The 22,087-nt window shown below is 43.8% G+C and overlaps 4 protein-coding genes across 5 annotated transcripts in view; 3 read left to right on the top strand and 1 right to left on the bottom strand.

Moving 5' to 3' along the window:
* LOC134203947 (uncharacterized) overlaps positions 1-22,087 on the bottom strand; it is a 356,366-nt gene that overhangs the window by 118,159 nt on the left and 216,120 nt on the right. The gene's annotated exons all lie outside the window — the stretch shown is intronic.
* LOC134203956 (uncharacterized) overlaps positions 1-22,087 on the top strand; it is a 190,957-nt gene that overhangs the window by 106,148 nt on the left and 62,722 nt on the right. The gene's annotated exons all lie outside the window — the stretch shown is intronic.
* LOC134203789 (uncharacterized) lies at positions 953-2,527 on the top strand. The gene is made up of 3 exons (XM_062678670.1): positions 953-1,159; positions 1,234-1,899; positions 2,072-2,527. Exons 1-3 carry the CDS (start codon positions 1,067-1,069, stop codon positions 2,333-2,335), a joined length of 1,023 nt encoding a protein of 340 aa, XP_062534654.1. The 5' UTR covers positions 953-1,066; the 3' UTR covers positions 2,336-2,527.
* Positions 10,311-12,882, top strand: LOC134203634 (uncharacterized). 2 transcript variants are annotated; one of them, XM_062678593.1, is made up of 4 exons: positions 10,311-10,763; positions 11,108-11,399; positions 11,472-12,466; positions 12,543-12,882. In XM_062678593.1, exons 1-4 carry the CDS (start codon positions 10,647-10,649, stop codon positions 12,738-12,740), a joined length of 1,602 nt encoding a protein of 533 aa, XP_062534577.1. In that variant the 5' UTR covers positions 10,311-10,646; the 3' UTR covers positions 12,741-12,882. The 2 variants fall into 2 exon arrangements, with proteins under 2 accessions (XP_062534577.1, XP_062534531.1); XM_062678547.1 differs by having other exon boundaries at positions 10,329-10,763; positions 11,108-12,466.

The raw sequence follows: 22,087 nt of genomic DNA, 5'->3' as shown, positions 1-22,087 counted from the left end.
TGTTATTTTAACCATTACAAGATATCAAATTGAGTAAACATAATCGATGATTTAAAACAATTTTTTTTGTCTTTATTAGCTTTCAGCCCTGGGCTGGCTCGTCTCGAATTTAAAACAAGTTATCGATTTGCTCTCAAGCTTTGCGCGGGTAGGCTTTTACCAAATAGTCTTTTTGGTTAAACGACATATTCGGCCAAACAACTTTCAAAAATTCAATTCCATGGAGATTTTTTTTGGATATCAACGGAAAATCCCTCGCAGTTGTCACACGAAGCTTTGCTTAGTTTTTAAGGAGAGCCTTTCGAAATTTTAACAAGAAATTGTATGGAATTTTCATGAAAAGCATTGGTATCTTCACAAAAAAGCCTCTGCAGTTTCAACGTAATGTTGTAGAAATCTATCAGTAAATTATATGGAAATTCCACTGAATCTTCGGAATTTCCACAGAAAATTTTGCGGATTTCTTCAAATTTGAATCGGCGTGGAAAATTTTAAACGGCGGCGCGCCGACGCAAAAATGTCGGCGGCGGCGGCGTGGCGCCGCGGCGCACACCTCTAATAAATCCTGAACTTCTGCCGTAACCTGAAAAAGTGACGTATGCGCCAAATTACAACACTCAAATTTTTCATTTTTCTGTTAAAGAGTTCGATTATTACTAACTCGTTAACACCATTAATGGAATATGGCGTATACGTCACTTTTTCAGATTACGGAACAAAGTGTTGCAGATGTAGACTGCTTGAAACACGAAATCATAAATCATGAAAAAATAATGCATTTAGCAGAATAATTCCACCATTTTTCTCAAGTCTTCAACACCTAATGTGCTGTTCAAACCAGGTTAGTTATCGAAGGTTAAAAATCAGTTTGTATCGTTTGACTCTATCGTCCCCTTCTATGTACCGACAAGACGTGGGCATAAAGCGATTCCAGGCAAAGCTCCTGCTGTACGTGTGCCACCGATAGGAGATGCAGCACCGGAATGAAGAACATCGAGAGGAACTGATTTCCCACTCAATTCCACAACTATCGGCACTGTGGTCGGTTTGCAATTGAGGCTCGGAAATGAAGAGCAGTGCAATTTCCTTGGTGTTGTCTGTGATTCTGCCTTTGCTGGGGATGGGAGCGTTCGTCCGAGCAGCGGTGGATATATTTTCCGTACTGTTTTATTGGGGTGGAAACTTTCTGAGCGGAAGTAAGTAAGCGTTTTTTTTAATGCCTCTTTGACGCAGGGAATGGACTCGACTACGGAGGAGTCTACCGATATCGCGGAATCGGAAATCGATGAAAGCTTACCGACTTGCGTATCGGACGTCTACCCCAAGGATTCTATTCAGTTTGACGGGAAATTGTTCTCTTTGGAGTCGATAAACAGCACGATTCGGGCGATTCCGAAAGCGCCCCCAATGCCGGATCTCACACTGACGTGGAGCCGTTTTACCAACATATTCCAGCTGCCAAGGATTTCCGAAATGGGCCTGGAGTTAAAAACCATAATCGATGAGTATCGTGCTGTGGCTCAGCTTTACACCAACCAGTGGATGGGATTCGTCAAACAACGTCACCAAGCTTCGATGGCGAAAGTCCATGCTACCGTGACGGAAATCAATAAGAAGATCCACGACTCATTTGCCAATCACTTGGAAGAGTTTCGGGACGTGTGCCTTCCAGATTCGAACACGTGCCTGCAGAGTATTCAGAAGGGCATCGCCAGCTATGAGCAACGACTGAACGAGAATGTGGCCGCTTGTAGAATGTTTGCGAAGCGACAGGTGGATCAACACGAAGCGTGGATTGAGCGGGAACGGAGTCTGCTGGAGAGGCCTTTTCTAAGGGTGGAAGATTGCTTCGCGGCAGGACGAATCGGAATCAGTTTAGATTCCTGTGTGGGAAACATGGTGAGTGAATCGGTACAGTGTGGAATTGAATTGCTATTACATATTTTATTTTTCAATACATCAAACACAGTTGTAGAATCGCATTTACTTTTTTTCTCAGTAATCCTGCTCGAAACCCTCAATCCTGCTCGTAACCAATTTACACAGTTCATTAGAAAATTTTCCATCATAGGTTGGAAGCGTTGCGAAAGTTGCGACCAATGGCATGAACAGATTTTCCGGTGCCATGGCAAACGTTTCGGACAGCCTTACCGTACGGTTGGGAAAGTTCCAGGAATGTGTGGTCAACCGCAAGAAGTTGCTGGATCGAGGACAGGAGCGAATTGTCGAACAAGCCCGGGGGTGCCTGCAAAAGCAACAACAAGAACAAAGGCCCACGAGCGCTGGAGAGGTTTTCGGAGGCGACGGGGAAGAGGATGTCGATGATGTGTTTTGATTGCACGGTGTCTGCCCGGAAGGAGCATAGATAATTATAATATTGATACGAATTAGCCACATTAGTGCATATTGATGACAGCCATTTGTGGGCGACGGCAGCAGCGATGCTTTGTTAGTGTTCGTGACAATGACAGGGAATGGATGAAGCTCATGGGATTATGTCGTACTGGTTTGATGGTAACGCGATGCCAATAGCAGTCTAAATCGTAATTAATTCTTGGTAATTCATCTATTAATGGTGACAAGTTGCTTCACGTAAACTGAATAACTAATTGAAAGCAGCCATTTTAGGGATGAAATCCTCGGTATAGCTATATACATAGTTAGAGTTAGAGCGATTCTCAATTGGATTAATTCCTTAAAGCGAAATTCCATAAACCATATAAAACAATTGACAGGAAGTTTGATATTGTGGTTTTTGTTTCTAACACTGTGTAAGCGAACGAAAATATACTTGATTATTAAACTTAGAAATTCAATTGTTTAGGTTGAATTTGGACACTCAAAATTCTGAGACTCCGAAATTCGAATATTTAACAGCTTATAGAAATCTAAAACATTTCCATTTTTATATTCCAAGATCCTGAAAAGCGGAATTAGTAAATTTCAGTATTTTTTACATTTCCTTATTTTTAGGATGTTGAATAACATAATGATAAAAGAAACACTTCTTCAAACTAAAAAAAATAGAGATTTAAAGAACCCTAACTAAAAAAAAATATATTTTTTTCATTTCTAAGTACCAAATTTCGAACTCCTTAACTTTCCTAATGCTCGAATGCATATACTTCTAAGTTACTTTGTTCTCAAATACTTAACGCCATTTATACCTTTCTCGTATAACAAAGTTGTATCGAAAGGCTATCATTTCATTCCAAAAACGAACTTTTTGTAGAAGGCTCAAAGACCCATAGTGTTTTATACCAATCGACTCAGCTAGATGAACCGAGCAAATGTCTGTCTGTCCGTGTGTATGTGTGTGTGTGCACACATTGTATTGGCAATTTTTTCACATAGTAATCCTCAACAGATTCTCTTGCAACCAGTTGCTTTCGACAAAGAATAAAGTTTAGTTGATCACTATTGAATTTCATAACGATTGCGCATTCCAAAAAATCTAAATATTAAAATAGTTATCTCGCGCTTAGGATCATATGGCCGTAACTGTATTGATCGATTTCTCTTCATGGATTTTTTCTTCCGTAATAACTCAACTGCACCAATGATGTTATCGATCAATTAGTAATTCGCGTTCTATCATTTAGTAGTTTGTCAATAACTCCTTCCAAAAGCTGAATAGTGTTGTGTGGTGGACTTCTAGTGCGAAGGTTTTTCTGCAACTCTGCCTAATGGTTCGTTGTTTGAATTCCACTAGTAACGAAGTTTTTACTATAGTTTCAGTAACTTAAACTAAATGATAACAAAATTGCAATCATTTAGTTTAAGTTACTGAAACTAGCGCTACAACTCCGTTATCGTATACAATAAAAAAAAAACTCAAATCAAACACGTACGCTAATAATACTTCACTAATATTTTTGATAACATAAATTCAGCATTTCATCTAGTTTTCCAATAAGGTCTAATACATTGATTAATTGAGTTCTAAAGCCCTACATCGTTTATGATTGCAAACGATAGTGCATCGATCGAGAATACATGAACCGATGTTATATAAATTCTGATGATGGTCTAATGGTATGGTAAAAATTATATTTTTGTGTTTGAGACTTTTAGGACATTTTGTGGGCTGAGCAACGTCTGTTGCTGAAAAGACAACATATCAAAACGAATGAACCATCAGCCCAAAACGTCAGGCCCATATATTAACTGTCAAAGGTTGAGTCAAGTGCACTGCGGTGTTTTGCGAGTGCGTTTGAATTATATTATTCCGTACGTAAATCTTGAAATTCCAATGGAATAATGAAGAAAGAAGAAGGAAGAAAAAATTGGGAAGAATGAAACAGGAAGATGGAACGAAAGATATGGGAAAAGCAGGAAGCAAGAATGGAGAATGGAATAATGAAGAAAGAAGTAGGGAGAAAGTATAAGAAAGAAGGAAGATTGAAGGCCCCTAAGATTGAAGTAAGTAGAAATAAAAAGAAGAAGGAACAAGAAAGACGGAAGAAAGAAAAAAATGGAGAAAGTAAAAAACAAAAGTAAAGAAAAAAATAAAACGAAAAAAAATGTAAATTGAAGAAGAAATTTGGCAGAAGAAACTAAAAAGAAGGAACATGATACAAGAAAGTCGATGGGAGGAAGAAGAAGAAGAGAGAAGATGGAGGAAGATAATAGGATGAAGAAAGTAAAAAATATCAATATTAGGAAGGATAAAAAAGAAAAAACAAGAATTACAAATCCGGAAAGGATTCCATCCGGAATCCGAGCAGGATTCCATCCGGAATCCGAGCAGGATTCCATACGGAATCTGAGCAGGATTCCACCCGGAATCCGAGCAGGATTCCACTCGGAATCCGAGCAGGATTCCACCAGGAATCCGAGCAGGATTCAACCCTAAATCGAGCAGTTCTGCCGGAATCCGGTAAGTTCCACCGGACTCGAGCAGGATTCCATCCGGAATCCGAGGAGGATTCCATCCGGAATCTGAGCAGTTCATCCGGAATCAACTTGTCATTCCATCGGAATCAAGCAGGGATTCCATCCTGAATCGACCAAGTTCCATCCGGAATCGAGCAGGATTCCATCGGAATCGAGCAAGTTCCATCCGGAATATCGAGCAGGGATTAATCCCTCGAATCGAGCAGTTCCATCCAGATCCGAGCATTCCATCGGAATCGGTAAGGATTCCATCCGGGAATCGAGCAGATTCCATCCGAATCGAGCAGGGTTCATCCGGAATCGAGCAGGATTCCATCCGGAATCGAGCGAGTTCCATCCGGAATCGAGCAAGTTCCATCGGAGTCGAGCAGGATTCCATCCGGAATCGAGCAGGATTCCATCCGGAATATCGAGCGAAGTTCCATCCGGAATCGAGCAAGTTCATCCGAATCGAAGCAGGATTCCATCCGGAATCTCGAGCAGGTTCCATCCGGAATCCGACGAGTTCATCCGGAATCCGAGCAGTTCCATCCGGAATCGAGCAAGTTCATCCGGAATCGAGCAGGATTCCGTAAAGATTCCGATGGATTCCCGTCCGGAATGAAAGTTCGAATGCTCGGTCAGATTCGAATCTGATTCCAGGATGGTCCTGCTCAATTCAGATGAATGCTCGGAGTTCAGTAGACTCCTGGATCGAATAGATTCTGCTCTCGAATGGAGTCAGTTCAATCCAGTTCCAGATGGAATCGCTCACCATGGGCTCGGATTCAGATGAATCTAACTGATTCCGATGGATCCTCGCAGATTCCAGATGCTCCGGATTCCCAGATGGCTCAGTTCAGATGTTCGCTCAGTTCAGATCAATCCACGCTCGTCGGAATCACCTGTCAGTTCAGATTGAATTCCAGGGTCCTGCCGGATTCGGATGATCTGCTCAGTTCAGATCACTGCTCAGTTCTGGCGATCCTGCTCAGTTCAGATGGAATCCTGCTTGGATTTGGATGGAATCCGTCCCGATTCCGGATGGAATCCTCCTCGGATTTGGATGGAATCCTGTCGGTAGTCAGGTGGAATCTACTCAGTTCCAGGTAGAATCCTGCTCGGATTTGGGTTGAATCCTGCTCCAGTTCCTGGTTGGAATCCTGCTCAGTTCCAGTGGAATCCTGCTACTCCGGATTCGGTGGAATCCTGCTCAGATTCATGTGGAATCTTGCTGATTCGGATGGAATCCTGCATTCAGATGGAATCCTTTCCGGATTGTAATTCTTGTTTTTCTTTTTTTATCTCTGTGCACATTTTTGACATGCAGCCTTTGGTTAGTTCTCCATTCAAATGCTTCCGCAAGTTCGATTATCTTTGAACGGTAGACGTTCAGGTTAAACAGGCATTCATTAAACAGAGTTCGAAATTTCCATTTGGAAAGGCAGCTTACCATCGCTGAAATTGAACTCCGCTGCTCGGACGAACGAGATTCATCGGTCAAAGGCAATTCCGAAGAATCGAATCCGGAGCAGGAGTTCCATCCGGAATCGAGCAGGATTCATCCGGAATCGAGCAGGATTCCATCCGGAATCCGAGCAGGATTCCATCCGGAATCCGAGCAGGATTCCATCCGGAATCCGAGCAGGATTCCATCCGGAATCCGAGCAGGATTCCATCCGGAATCCGAGCAGGATTCCATCCGGAATCCGAGCAGGATTCCATCCGGAATCCGATCAGGATTCCATCCGGAATCCGGAGAGGATTCCAGCCGGAATCCGGAGAGGAATCCATCCGGAATCCGGAGAGGAATCCATCCGGAATCCGGAGAGGAATCCATCCGGAATCCGGAGAGGAATCCATCCGGAATCCGGAGAGGATTCCATCCGGAATCCGAGCAGGAATCCATCCGGAATCCGAGCAGGATTCCATCCGGAATCCGAGCAGGATTCCATCCGGAATCCGGAGAGGATTCCATCCGGAATCCGGAGAGGATTCCATCCGGAATCCGGAGAGGATTCCATCCGGAATCCGGAGAGGATTCCATCCGGAATCCGGAGAGGATTCCATCCGGAATCCGGAGAGGATTCCATCCGGAATCCGGAGAGGATTCCATCCGGAATCCGGAGAGGATTCCATCCGGAATCCGGAAAGGATTCCATCCGGAATCCGGAAAGGATTCCATCCGGAATCCGGAAAGGATTCCATCCGGAATCCGGAAAGAATTCCATCCGGAATCCGGAGAGGATCCTCATCCGGAATCCGGAAAGGATCCTCATCCGGAATCCGGAAAGGATCCTCATCCGGAATCCGGAAAGGATCCTCATCCGGAATCCGGAAAGGATCCTCATCCGGAATCCGGAGAGGATCCGATGGAATCCTGTCCGGATTTCCGATGGATACCTGTCCGGATTCCCGATGTAATCCTGTCCGGATTCCCGATGGAATCCTGTCCGGATACCGTATGCAATCCTGTAAGGATTCCGGATGGAATGAAAAGGAAGAAGGAACAAGAAAGACGGACGAAAGAAAAAAAAATGAGGATAGTGAAAAACAAAAGTTAAGAAAAAAGAGGAAAAAAGAAGAAGAAATCTTAAAAAGACGTATTTGATTTTGTAAACAAAGAATCATGCGTTGATTTTTTCAAACTGATAGGACTCTCACGCAAACCATCACCACAGACAAGTAAAGGGAGACTTTAGCCACCTGTTCATGGTGTTGGGGCCCTCCTTAGTCGTGCGGTAAGACGCGCGGCTACAAAGCAAGACCATGCTGAGGGTGGCTGGGTTTGATTCCCGGTGCCGGTCTAGGCAGTTTTCGGATTGGAAATTGTCTCGACTTCCATGGGCATAAAAATATCATCGTGTTGGCCTCATGATATACGAATGCAGAAATGGTAACTTGGCTTAGAAACTTCGATGTTAATAACTGTGGAAGTGCTTAATGAACACTAAGCTGCGAAGCTGCTCTGTCCCAATGTGGGGATGGAATACCAATAATAATAATAAGAAGAAGTCATGGTGTTGGTTTGCGTGGGAGTGCCATCTGATTGGACAAATCGACGTTTGAATCTTTGTTTACAAAATCGCATTCGTGCTTTTGAATAAGTACCCGAGAAATATGGAATAAGAAACAAGAAAGAAGAAAGATGAACAGAAGAAGAATAAAGAAGAGAGAAGATGAAGGAAATAATAAGATGAAGAAAGTAAAAAATAACAAGATTAAGAAGGATAAATAACAAATAATGGATTATAAATTAAAAAGGAGGAAAAAAGAAAAAAAACAGAGAAACGAAAATGGATAAATTAAAACAGAGAACGAATCAAATAATAAGGCGGTTACAAATATTTAATTAACATTTCGTCCTAACTGTCTCCGAAAAGGCAAGCCCCCCTTAAGGTCTCCAAAAAAATATTCAAATGAAAAAAATCAAAAAACTCCTCGGATTTGTTGAAGAATGTTTTGAAATTCCTATAAATTATCCGAATTTTGTTTTGTTGCGCCCTCAAAATATTATTTTTTGGTAAAAAAATCCGAGGAGGGAGACAAAATAGGTTGTAAATATTTGCATCGGCCTAAGAAAAGAGAAAAAACTAATCAAGAATGAAAAGGAAAGATTCTCACTTTGTCCATATTCCTCAATCCTCACTTCTCACGTTTCATTTTTCTAAATTCTCAATCCTCGCTTTTCATAACTCATTATTCTTACTTGTCACTTCTCATTTCTCACTTCTCTTTTTTTCATTTCTCATTTCTCGATTCTTACAATACTCGGAAGAAAAAAAGTACCCAGCGTAGAGTTTTTTTTAAACTTACTTTTGAGTTATTTTTTCTCTTTCTCATCCACTCTTTCTTCTGTTGTCAAAAACAAAAGAGCGAAACAATCCAACGGCGCTCAGTTCAATACGGGAAGCCAATTTTGAGTTTTATTAACTGAGGTCGAAATTGAGTGAAATAAACCTCCATTTGGGTAAATAAATTTTCCGTTGGGTACTTTTTTAACATGGGAGTGAAGACAAACTACTTCGACCCCATTTACTCAATTTTGGCTTCCCGTACGGATGTTCGAGGTTGGGTGAATTGAACTCACTATTGGATAGTTTATGTCTTCCGTGTACCTTTTTTTATTTCTCAGATATGTGAGACTATCTTATCGCATTCCTCTTTTCTTCTAACTTATACTTTCATGCTTCTCCCTTCTCACTTTTCACTTATAATTTTTCACTGTTCATAGTTTTCGGGCTTTTTGTAGAGATAAACAAGATCACTTAAAATAATGATGAAATTTAGTTTTTAATATGATTTTCAAAGTTAAGTAACATCTGTGAAATACATAAATATCGAATAGTTCAGCTATTGATATATTCTGTAAAACTCACAGAAATATGTAGAATCAGTTAAGTGTGAAGGGATAAAGATTCTTCTTTCTTATATTTGCGATTATTTTTATCATTTTATAGGCTAATTATTCCCATTTCCACCTCACTAAACATATGTTCATCTCATCGCGAAAGAACGAAATACAAAACAACGTCTCAAAAATAATAAAACAAATTAAATTCCTTTTCATAGCTTTGCTTTTGATGGGATGAGTAGTTTGCAAAAATAAAACGACGAAAATTATGCTTTATTCTTTTCTCCTGAGATGAATTTGTTGCAGGGGGTTGGAAAAATGGGAAATTTCTCCTGCAACCTAGAATCCTCCCTTGGTTGGCTTTGATCTCACTGCAACTGACGGCATGACGCCACTGTATTGAATGTAACTTCGTTGGCATAGAGGAGGCGTCAATGGTGTCGTATCATACACCCAACAGTTTTGAGATCAAAATCGTTCAAAATAATGCATGGGGTTCAACGTTGCCCATGCGAGTGCTTACTACTAGAAGCAACATACTCGTACACCAGTAGAACGATACAAGTTGAACCAGAATGACCTTCCATCAAGCTACGTGACGGGTCCATAAATTTCACCGGTCAATCGTACCGTTCACCTTGTCAGATGAAGTTAGGTACACCTGCTTTACTCGAAGCTGTGGAATTATTGCGCAACACAGATTAAATCCCTTGAGTCCTATTAGCATTTGATGAAGGTTTACTCTGCTGTTCGTTTGGGTTTCTTTGCAGGAACAGTTCCCGTGAGTGATTGTGCGCACAAACAAAGAAAACACGCTTCAGTTTCAGCTGATTAAACAGCAAACAGCACTGTTACCATCTTTCCCAGCGTGCTAGCAAAGGGATGTCGTTTTCAAATTAAAATTATTCGCGCTCGGAAAAATAGGATTTTGTCAACAACATTCCAATTTATAGAAGGATACAGTTTTGATGGAATTAATTGAAACCTATGCTCCCAGGTTGTGAAACATGGCAGAAAATAAATTTATTATTCGTCGGCATCCCTGCGAAAGGCGCAAACAAACGAAGATAAACGTCTATAAATATGACCTTCCGTCGACACCGGAATGGTAGTCCCTTTCCCAACAAAGCATTCTGCGCTTTACTACGTCTGAAACGTGAGCGTAGTGAAAAAGTATTATCCTTCTCATTTCCGTTGCCTGCATCCAACCCCAGTTCTACATTTCCATCCACATAGTACTATCGCGCCAACGAAAGAGCTTGGTGGTTCCATTGTTCTGATTAAAATCTCTGAACCAAAGCCAGTGCCACCATCATTGTTGTCATCATAGGGCCAAATGCTAGTCCTGTTCCACTAAACCCATTTTGGCATCATCACCCCGGGCGGGCGGCAGAAGTACAGAAATAAGTCACCTGGCATGGAGATAATCCCGATAATGGTTGTCTTGATTTGTGCCAGCAGCAGCACTGTATCATGGTGGGGGACTTCCGCTCTGGAGTTTCGCATTCCGGGGCTGGGGAAGATGAATCTGCAGGTTAGTACCGACCCATCGAATGGGAAGAAGCCGGCGTCGTTTTGCATAACAACCGGCTCACTCCAAGTCTTCAAGCCTATATTCGAATCGTACCGACCGACACAGGCTGAAGTGCGTGCTTTCGTGCAAATGGAGCTGCTTTTGACTGCCGCCGGTTCGACGTTCTTCGAACGATAGACATCAGATGGAGGAGGTCGATTCCGAAGTAATGGGCAATACATGCGGGAATGAAGCGGGCAGGGACAGTTATTTTCGATTGCTAGAGAAATATTTACCCATTCGATTCGATTTAGGCGATGAAGATTTGCGGTGAAGGTCGATTAGTAATTTGTGGTTATTTACAGTTTGTGAGGGACGGAACGACCCAAGGAGAAGCCGATGGTCAAACAGAAACTTCAATGGCGTCGGCTGGGCAAGGGATTCAGAACACAGAGGCGTCAACATCAGTCGGAAGTGAGGATGAAGACAGTGAGAAGAAAGTGACTGGTTCAGGCGAAACAACGACAGTAGAATCAATGACCACGCTGAAGCACACCGACAACTCTCATAAGTCAAACGACAACCGACAAGATAGAACAACAAAAGCCATGAAAGAGGTGGCCGAGCCTTCGGAAGCAACAGAGTCATCAAGTTCAGGTGAAGAAACCGAGAAATCGACACAAACAAGTGACACAAAATCTAGTGCTGTAACACAGGAATCTTCGACAGAACTGTCAAATGAAGCGACGGAGAAAAGAACAACCGAGCTGTTAGACAACACAACAGAAGGAGAATCGATTACTTCGAAGAACGAAACCGAGAAATCTACACAAGAAAACGTACAAAGTACCAGTCAAGCAAGCGTACCAGGCGAGTCCAGCGAATCAACTACTCAAGGTTCACCAAACGATCCGAATAATGAAACCACTGCAAAGGATCAAAAATCTCCGGAAAAACCGGAGCCAATTCAAGACGCAACCCCTGAGCAGAAAAACTCCACCACTGAGCCATCGGATAACGATGACTTCGATATGAGTGACATCTGGGAGGACGAGGAAGAACCTCCGCAGGAGTTTGGCCGAGAGTACGACCTGGATCCCAAGCTGCTCGATTCGGGCAACGGTTTGGGTGATTTCAAACCCAAGCTGGAGTTGCCGCCAGATATGACCAAGGCGATGTTCCTTGATGTGCCTGCGGCCAATGGCAATGCAACCGAACAGAATGCTACCGATGAGGAGCGGGACGGCGAGGGAAGTTTTTTCGACAGATTGAAAAGATTTTTCAACATTGCAAACCTTGTTGAAGAACTGGACACCATTCCGGGGAAGGTTCAGTCGTTGGTGGATCAATTTCATCGAAAAAAGTCAAACGCAGTGAAGAAGCTATGGAAAATGATCGACAAAAGTGCTGAGATGATGGGGAACAAAATTTCTGAAGCGTTCACAAAGTTGAAGGCATCGAAAGAAAAAATATCTCAACAGTGTTTGCAACGTATTCAGGAATCGTTTAAGCAGTATGAAGCTGCATTGCAGCAAGGAATCCAACCGTGCTTTGAGAACGCACAAAGCGCATTGGCCTTGCAGGAGGGTATGCTCAAAAGGGCAATAGAGAAGTACAGCCAAATCGTGACGGATGTACAGAGTTGTGCACATAAGTTGGAAGGTTCGTCAATCAATACCTTTGTTTCGTCTATTTTCAACGTGGGAAGTTGCACGAAGAAAAATGTAAGACTTTATTTCGTTTTATGTCAAACTTATGTAGCTTAAAGGTTATAATTCAATGCTCGTTTCCTTTTGTCAGATCCAATCGCAAATAGAAGGCACCCTTCAACCGCAGATGGAGCGTCTATCGCAGCTTCTCAAGCGGCACGAATCGGATCTAAATTCGAACATGAAATCCACTGGCAGTTGCGTTAAGAAACAACTTCAGATGCCAACACGCAACAAACAACAACAGGAGCTGATCGCTGACGGTAAACAGTGTCTGGAAAGTAATTGACAAATAAATCAATAAACGATGGTGGGTATCCCAGGTATCTGTTTCGAATCGATGCGGAATGTTCTCCTTGTTTAGTACACACTTCCCAACTCAATGTTGATAATAGACCTTTCCCGTAGGAAATTATATAAAATAAATTATTCGCTCAAACGATTCTTTAATTTTTTAGGGTTAACTTTCCCAAAAAAATTCGTTAAATTGTTTCAGTCGATTCTTTGACTTATTTCAATTTTTTTAGAATTACTTTCTGATATTCGGAGAATTCCTTTTCGGAATTCGGAGAATTGTTTTCCGAAATTCGAAGAATTTCTATCCGGAATTTGAAGTATTCCTTTCCGGAATTCAGAGAATTCCATTCCGGAATTCAGGGAATTCCGGAGTCCGGAGTTTGGAATATTCCTGTCCGGAATTTGGAGAATTCCTGTCCGGAATTTGGAGAATTCCTGTCCGGAATTTGGAGAATTTCTGTCCGGAATTCGAAGAATTTCTGTCCGGAGTTCGGAGATATCCTGTCCGAAATTTGGAGAATTCCTGTCCGGAATTCGGAGAATCCCAGTCCGGAATTCGGAGAATCCCTGTCCGGAATTCAGAGAATTCCTGTCCGGAATGTAGAGAATTTCTGTCCGGAATTCGGAGAATTCCTGTCCGGAATTAGGAGAATTCCTGTCCGGAATTCGTAGAATTCCTGTCCGGAATTCGTAGAATTCCTGTCCGGAATTCGTAGAATTCCTGTCCGGAATTCGTAGAATTCCTGTCCGGAATTCGTAGAATTCCTGTCCGGAATTCGTAGAATTCCTGTCCGGAATTCGTAGAATTCCTGGACGGAATTCGGAGCATTCCTGTACGGAATTCGGAGAATTCCTGTTCGGAATTTGGAGAATTCCTGTCCGGAATTCGGAGAATTCCTGTACGGAACTCGGAGAATTCCTGTCCGGAATTTGGAGAATTCCTGTCCGGAATTTGGAGAATTCCTGTCCGGAATTTGGAGAATTCCTGTCCGGAATTCGGAGAATTCCTTCCTTTTCGGAGAATTCCTGTCCGGGATTCGGAGAATTCCTGTCCGGAATTCGGAGAATTCCTTCCTTTTCGGAGAATTCCTGTCCGGAATGTAGAGAATTCCTGTCCGGAATTCGGAGAATTCCTGTCCGGAATTTGGAGAATTCCTGTCCGGAATTTGGAGAATTCCTGTCCGGAATTTGGAGAATTCCTGTCCGGAATTTGGAGAATTCCTGTCCGGAATTTGGAGAATTCCTGTCCGGAATTTGGAGAATTCCTGTCCGGAATTTGGAGAATTCCTGTCCGGAATTTGGAGAATTCCTGTCCGGAATTCGGAGAATTCCTTCCTTTTCGGAGAATTCCTGTCCGGAATGTAGAGAACTCCTGTCCGGTATTTGGAGAATGCCTGTCCGGAATTCGGAGAATTCCTGTCCAGAATTTGGAGAATTCCTGTCCGGAATTCGTAGAATTCCTGTCCGGAATTCGTAGAATTCCTGTCCGGAATTCGTAGAATTCCTGTCCGGAATTCGGAGAATTTCTGTTCGGAATTTGGAGAATTCCTGTTCGGAATTTGGAGAATTCCTGTCCGGAATTCGGAGAATTCCTTCCTTTTCGGAGAATTCCTGTCCGGGATTCGGAGAATTCCTTCCTTTTCGGAGAATTCCTGTCCGGGATTCGGAGAATTCCTGTCCGGAATTCGGAGAATTCCTGTCCGGAATTTGGAGAATTCCTGTCCGGAATTCGGAGAATTCCTGACCAGAATTTGGAGAATTCCTGTCCGGAATTCGGAGAATTCCTGTCCGGAATTTAGAGAATTTTTTTTAGAATTACTTTCTGATATTCGGAGAATTCCTTTTCGGAATTCGGAGAATTGTTTTCCGAAATTCGAAGAATTTCTATCCGGAATTTGAAGTATTCCTTTCCGGAATTCAGAGAATTCCATTCCGGAATTCAGGGAATTCCGGAGTCCGGAGTTTGGAATATTCCTGTCCGGAATTTGGAGAATTCCTGTCCGGAATTTGGAGAATTCCTGTCCGGAATTTGGAGAATTTCTGTCCGGAATTCGAAGAATTTCTGTCCGGAGTTCGGAGATATCCTGTCCGAAATTTGGAGAATTCCTGTCCGGAATTCGGAGAATCCCAGTCCGGAATTCGGAGAATCCCTGTCCGGAATTCAGAGAATTCCTGTCCGGAATGTAGAGAATTTCTGTCCGGAATTCGGAGAATTCCTGTCCGGAATTAGGAGAATTCCTGTCCGGAATTCGTAGAATTCCTGTCCGGAATTCGTAGAATTCCTGTCCGGAATTCGTAGAATTCCTGTCCGGAATTCGTAGAATTCCTGTCCGGAATTCGTAGAATTCCTGTCCGGAATTCGTAGAATTCCTGGACGGAATTCGGAGCATTCCTGTACGGAATTCGGAGAATTCCTGTACGGAATTCGCAGAATTCCTGTTCGGAATTAGGAGAATTCCTGTACGGAACTCGGAGAATTCCTGTCCGGAGTTTGGAGAATTCCTGTCCGGAATTTGGAAAATTCCTGTCCGGAATTTGGAGAATTCCTGTGCGGAATTCGGAGAATTCCTTTCTTTTCGGAGAATTCCTGTCCGGGATTCGGAGAATTCCTGTCCGGAATTCGGAGAATTCCTTCCTTTTCGGAGAATTCCTGTCCGGGATTCGGAGAATTCCTGTCCGGAATTCGGAGAATTCCTTCCTTTTCGGAGAATTCCTGTCCGGAATATAGAGAATTCCTGTCCGGAATTCGGAGAATTCCTGTCCGGAATTTGGAGAATTCCTGTCCGGAATTTGGAGAATTCCTGTCCGGAATTTGGAGAATTCCTGTCCGGAATTCGGAGAATTCCTGTCCGGAATTTGGAGAATTCCTGTGCGGAATTTAGAGAATTCCTGTCCGGAATTTGGAGAATTCCTGTCCGGAATTTGGAGAATTCCTGTCCGGAATTCGGAGAATTGCTTCCTTTTCGGAGAATTCCTGTCCGGAATGTAGAGAACTCCTGTCCGGTATTTGGAGAATGCCTGTCCGGAATTCGGAGAATTCCTGTCCAGAATTTGGAGAATTCCTGTCCGGAATTCGTAGAATTCCTGTCCGGAATTCGGAGAATTCTTGTCCAGAATTTGGAGAATTCCTGCCCGGAATTTGGAGAATTCCTGTCCGGAGTTAGGAGAATTCCTGTCCGGAATTTGGAGAAATCCTGTCCGGAATTTGGAGAATTTCTGTCCGGAATTCGAAGAATTTCTGTCCGGAATTCGGAGAATCCCTGTCCGGAATTCGGAGAATCCCTGTCCGGAATTCGGAGAATCCCTGGCCGGAATTCGGAGAATCCCTGTCCGGAATTCGGAGAATCCCTGTCCGAAATTCGGAGAATCCCTGTCCGAAATTCGGAGAATCCCTGTCCGGAATTCGGAGAATCCCTGTCCGGAATTCGGAGAATTCCTGTCCGGAATTCGGAGAATCCCTGTCCGGAATTCAGAGAATCCCTGTCCGGAATTCAGAGAATTCCTGTCCGGAATGTAGAGAATTCCTGTCCGGAATTGGGAGAATTCCTGTCCGGAATTCGGAGAATTCCTGTCCGGAATTTGGAGAATTTCTGTCCGGAATTCGAAGAATTTCTGTCCGGAATTCGGAGAATCCCTGTCCGGAATTCGGAGAATCCCTGTCCGGAATTCGGAGAATCCCTGGCCGGAATTCGGAGAATCCCTGTCCGGAATTCGGAGAATCCCTGTCCGAAATTCGGAGAATCCCTGTCCGAAATTCGGAGAATCCCTGTCCGGAATTCGGAGAATCCCTGTCCGGAATTCGGAGAATTCCTGTCCGGAATTCGGAGAATCCCTGTCCGGAATTCAGAGAATCCCTGTCCGGAATTCAGAGAATTCCTGTCCGGAATGTAGAGAATTCCTGTCCGGAATTGGGAGAATTCCTGTCCGGAATTCGGAGAATTCCTGTCCGGAAATCGGACAATTCCTGTCTGGCATTCGGAGAATTCCTGTCCGGAATTTGGAGAATTCCTATCCGGAATTCGTAGAATTCCTGAACGGAATTCGGAGAATTCCTATACGGAAATCGTCGAATTCCTGTCTGGAATTCGGAGAACTTCTGTCCGGAATTTGGAGAATTCCTGTCCGGAATTCGGAGAATTCCTGTCCGAAATTCGGAGAATTCCTTCCTTTTCGGAGAATTCCTGTCCGGAATTCGGAGACCTGTCTGGAATTCGGAGAATTCCTGTCCGGAATGTAGAGAATTCCTGTCCGGAATTCGGAGAATGCCTGTCCGGAATTCGGACAATTCCTGTCCGGAATTCGGAGAATTCCTGCCCGGAATTTGGAGAATTCCTGTCCGGAATTCGTAGAATTCCTGTCCGGAATTCGTAGAATTCCTGTCCGGAATTCGGAGAATTGCTGTTCGGAATTCGGAGAATTCCTGTTCTGAATTTGGAGAATTCCTGTTCGGAATTTGGAGAATTCCTGTCCGGAATTCGGAGAATTCCTTCCTTTTCGGAGAATTCCTGTCCGGAATTCGGAGAATTCCTTCCTTTTCGGAAGAATTCATGTCCGGAATTTGGAGAATTCCTGTCCGGAATTCGGAGAATTCCTGTACGGAACTCGGAGAATTCCGGAATTTGGAGAACTCCTGTCCGGAATTTGGAGAATTCCTGTTCGGAATTTGGAGAATTCCTGACCGGAATTTGGAGAATTCCTGACCGGAATTTGGAGAATTCCTGACCGGAATTTGGAGAATTCCTGACCGGAATTTGGAGAATTCCTGTCCGGAATTTGGAGAATTCCTGTCCGGAATTCGGAGAATTGCTTCCTTTTCGGAGAATTCCTGTCCGGAATGTAGAGAATTCCTGTCCGGTATTTGGAGAATGCCTGTCCGGAATGCGGAGAATTCCTGTCCGGAATTAGGAGAATTCCTGTCCGGAATTTGGAGAATTCCTGTCCGGAATTCGTAGAATTCCTGTCCGGAATTCGTAGAATTCCTGTCCGGAATTCGGAGAATTCCTGTCCGGAATTCGGAGAATTCCTGTCCGGAATTTGGAGAATTCCTGTCCGGAATTCGGAGAATTCCTGTCCGGAATTTGGAGAATTCCTGTCCGGAATGTGGAGAATTCCTGTCCGGAATTCGGAGAATTCCTGTACGGAATTCGGAGAATTCCTGTACGGAATTCGGAGAATTCCTTCCTTTTCGGAGAATTCCTGTCCGGATTGTTACCCGTAATGCTGGGTAGGCACCTTTACGTGGTGTGCTACGGGGTTAGATCTACCACGGTTACATTGCCAGCTACAGGCAAATCCTGACCCAACGAATACCTTCCTCATTATCCAACTCCGTGGTACTTATGAGGGTGTCGCTAAGTCGGTGGCCTCTCGTTAAGTAAGTACTACATCAACACTTCCTTCCTCTCCCTAGTTATGGTGAAGATGGGCGTGGCCAGGAGTAGTAATCCTCATGCTTTTGTTATTTTTGTTTAAGACTGGAATCAAGGACCACTCCCCTTCTTGATTTCTGATAGCATTTTAGATAAGGATCTCAAAAGTAAAACATGAGTATCACTAGTGTCCAATCTACGAATTACACCGTAACAATGCTAATGCTAATGCTAAAAATTCCTGTCCGGATTGTAGAGAATTCCTATCCGGAATTCGGAGAATGCCTGTCCGGAATTCGGACAATTCCTGTCCGGAATTCGGAGAATTCCTGTCCGGAATTTGGAGAATTCCTGTCCGGAATTCGGAGAATTGCTGTTCGGAATTCGGAGAATTCCTGTCCGGAATTCGGAGAACTCCTGTCCGGAATTCGGAGAATTCCTGTCCGGAATTCGGCTAATTCCTGTCCGGAATTCGGAGAATTCCTTCCTTTTCGGAAGAATTCCTGTCTGGAATTTGGAGAATTCCTGTCCGGAATTCGGAGAATTCCTGTACGGAACTCGGAGAATTCCTATCCGGAATTTGGAGAATTCCTGTCCGGAATTTGGAGAATTCCTGTTCGGAATTTGGAGAATTCCTGACCGGAATTTGGAGAATTCCTGACCGGAATTTGGAGAATTCCTGACCGGAATTTGGAGAATTCCTGACCGGAATTTGGAGAATTCCTGTCCGGAATTTGGAGAATTCCTGTCCGGAATTCGGAGAATTGCTTCCTTTTCGGAGAATTCCTGTCCGGAATGTAGAGAATTCCTGTCCGGTATTTGGAGAATGCCTGTCCGGAATTCGGAGAATTCCTGTCCAGAATTTGAAGAATTCCTGTTCGGAATTTGAAGAATTCCTGTCCGGAATTCGGAGAATTCCTTCCTTTTCGGAGAATTCCTGTCCGGAATTTGGAGAATTCCTGTTCGGAATTTGGAGAATTCCTGACCGGAATTTGGAGAATTCCTGACCGGAATTTGGAGAATTCCTGACCGGAATTTGGAGAATTCCTGTCCGGAATTTGGAGAATTCCTGTCCGGAATTTGGAGAATTCCTGTCCGGAATTCGGAGAATTCCTGTACGGAATTCGGAGAATTCCTTCCTTTTCGGAGAATTCCTGTCCGGAATGTAGAGAATTCCTATCCGGAATTCGGAGAATGCCTGTCCGGAATTCGGACAATTCCTGTCCGGAATTCGGAGAATTCCTGTCCGGAATTTGGAGAATTCCTGTCCGGAATTCGGAGAATTCCTGACCAGAATTTGGAGAATTCCTGTCCGGAATTCGGAGAATTCCTGTCCGGAATTTAGAGAATTCCTGTCCGGAATTCGGAGAATTCTTGTCCAGAATTTGGAGAATTCCTGCCCGGAATTTGGAGAATTCCTGTCCGGAGTTAGGAGAATTCCTGTCCGGAATTTGGAGAAATCCTGTCCGGAATTTGGAGAATTTCTGTCCGGAATTCGAAGAATTTCTGTCCGGAATTCGGAGAATCCCTGTCCGGAATTCGGAGAATCCCTGTCCGGAATTCGGAGAATCCCTGGCCGGAATTCGAGAATCCCTGTCCGGAATTCGGAGAATCCCTGTCCGAAATTCGGAGAATCCCTGTCCGAAATTCGGAGAATCCCTGTCCGGAATTCGGAGAATCCCTGTCCGGAATTCGGAGAATTCCTGTCCGGAATTCGGAGAATCCCTGTCCGGAATTCAGAGAATCCCTGTCCGGAATTCAGAGAATTCCTGTCCGGAATGTAGAGAATTCCTGTCCGGAATTGGGAGAATTCCTGTCCGGAATTCGGAGAATTCCTGTCCGGAAATCGGACAATTCCTGTCTGGCATTCGGAGAATTCCTGTCCGGAATTTGGAGAATTCCTATCCGGAATTCGTAGAATTCCTGAACGGAATTCGGAGAATTCCTATACGGAAATCGTCGAATTCCTGTCTGGAATTCGGAGAACTTCTGTCCGGAATTTGGAGAATTCCTGTCCGGAATTTGGAGAATTCCTGTCCGGAATTCGGAGAATTCCTGTCCGAAATTCGGAGAATTCCTTCCTTTTCGGAGAATTCCTGTCCGGAATTCGGAGACCTGTCTGGAATTCGGAGAATTCCTGTCCGGAATGTAGAGAATTCCTGTCCGGAATTCGGAGAATGCCTGTCCGGAATTCGGACAATTCCTGTCTGGAATTCGGAGAATTCCTGCCCGGAATTTGGAGAATTCCTGTCCGGAATTCGTAGAATTCCTGTCCGGAATTCGTAGAATTCCTGTCCGGAATTCGGAGAATTGCTGTTCGGAATTCGGAGAATTCCTGTTCTGAATTTGGAGAATTCCTGTTCGGAATTTGGAGAATTCCTGTCCGGAATTCGGAGAATTCCTTCCTTTTCGGAGAATTCCTGTCCGAATTCGGAGAATTCCTTCCTTTCGGAAGAATTCATGTCCGAATTTGAGAATTCCTGTCCGGAATTCGGAGAATTCCTGTACGGAACTCGGAGAATTCCGGAATTTGGAGAACTCCTGTCCGAATTTGGAGAATTCCTGTTCGAATTTGGAGAATTCCTGACTGAATTTGGAGAATTCCTGACTGAATTTGGAGAATTCCTGACTGAATTTGGAGAATTCCTGACTGAATTTGGAGAATTCCTGTCCGAATTTGGAGAATTCCTGTCCGGAATTCGGAGAATTCCTTGTCGGAGAATTCCTGTCCGGAATGTAGAGAATTCCTGTCCGGAATTTGGAGAATTCCTGTCCGAATGCGGAGAATTCCTGTCCGGAATTAGAGAATTCCTGTCCGGAATTTGAGAATTCCTGTCCGAATTCGTAGAATTCCTGTCCGGAATTCGTAGAATTCCTGTCCGGGATTCGAGAATTCCTGTCCGGAATTCGAGAATTCCTGTCCGAATTTGAGAATTCCTGTCCGGAATTCGGAGAATTCCTGTCCGGAATTTGGAGAATTCCTGTCCGGAATGTGGAGAATTCCTGTCCGGAATTCGGAGAATTCCTGTACGGAATTCGGAGAATTCCTGTACGGAATTCGGAGAATTCCTTCCTTTTCGGAGAATTCCTGTCCGGATTGTTACCCGTAATGCTGGGTAGGCACCTTTACGTGGTGTGCTACGGGGTAAGGTCTACCACGGTTACATTGCCAGCTACAGGCAAATCCTGACCCAACGAATACCTTCCTCATTATCCAACTCCGTGGTACTTATGAGGGTGTCGCTAAGTCGGTGGCCTCTCGTTAAGTAAGTACTACATCAACACTTCCTTCCTCTCCCTAGTTATGGTGAAGATGGGCGTGGCCAGGAGTAGTAATCCTCATGCTTTTGTTATTTTTGTTTAAGACTGGAATCAAGGACCACTCCCCTTCTTGATTTCTGATAGCATTTTAGATAAGGATCTCAAAAGTAAAACATGAGTATCACTAGTGTCCAATCTACGAATTACACCGTAACAATGCTAATGCTAATGCTAAAAATTCCTGTCCGGATTGTAGAGAATTCCTATCCGGAATTCGGAGAATGCCTGTCCGGAATTCGGACAATTCCTGTCCGGAATTCGGAGAATTCCTGTCCGGAATTTGGAGAATTCCTGTCCGGAATTCGGAGAATTGCTATTCGGAATTCGGAGAATTCCTGTCCGGAATTCGAGAACTCCTGTCCGAATTCGAGAATTCCTGTCCGGAATTCGGCTAATTCCTGTCCGGAATTCGGAGAATTCCTTCCTTTTCGGAAGAATTCCTGTCTGGAATTTGGAGAATTCCTGTCCGAATTCGGAGAATTCCTGTACGGAACTCGGAGAATTCCTATCCGGAATTTGGAGAATTCCTGTCCGAATTTGGAGAATTCCTGTTCGAATTTGGAGAATTCCTGACTGAATTTGGAGAATTCCTGACTGAATTTGGAGAATTCCTGACCGGAATTTGGAGAATTCCTGACTGGAATTTGGA

This window comes from Armigeres subalbatus, chromosome 1, assembly GCF_024139115.2.
Source record: "Armigeres subalbatus isolate Guangzhou_Male chromosome 1, GZ_Asu_2, whole genome shotgun sequence".
Lineage (NCBI taxonomy): Eukaryota > Metazoa > Arthropoda > Insecta > Diptera > Culicidae > Armigeres > Armigeres subalbatus.
The sequence above is the reverse complement of the archived record's forward strand: the minus strand, read 5'-3'. Positions and strand labels throughout refer to the sequence as shown.

Excerpts from the sequence above, each read along its gene's own strand:
- LOC134203789 (XM_062678670.1), top strand. The coding sequence starts at position 1,067 with ATGAAGAGCAGTGCAATTTCCTTGGTGTTGTCTGTGATTCTGCCTTTG. Across the intron at positions 1,160-1,233 it reads CAGCGGTGGATATATTTTCC|GGAATGGACTCGACTACGGA; the intron begins GTACTGTTTTAT and ends TCTTTGACGCAG. Across the intron at positions 1,900-2,071 it reads ATTCCTGTGTGGGAAACATG|GTTGGAAGCGTTGCGAAAGT; the intron begins GTGAGTGAATCG and ends TTTCCATCATAG.
- LOC134203634 (XM_062678547.1), top strand. The coding sequence starts at position 10,647 with ATGGAGATAATCCCGATAATGGTTGTCTTGATTTGTGCCAGCAGCAGC. Across the intron at positions 10,764-11,107 it reads TGGGGAAGATGAATCTGCAG|TTTGTGAGGGACGGAACGAC; the intron begins GTTAGTACCGAC and ends GGTTATTTACAG. Across the intron at positions 12,467-12,542 it reads GAAGTTGCACGAAGAAAAAT|ATCCAATCGCAAATAGAAGG; the intron begins GTAAGACTTTAT and ends TCCTTTTGTCAG.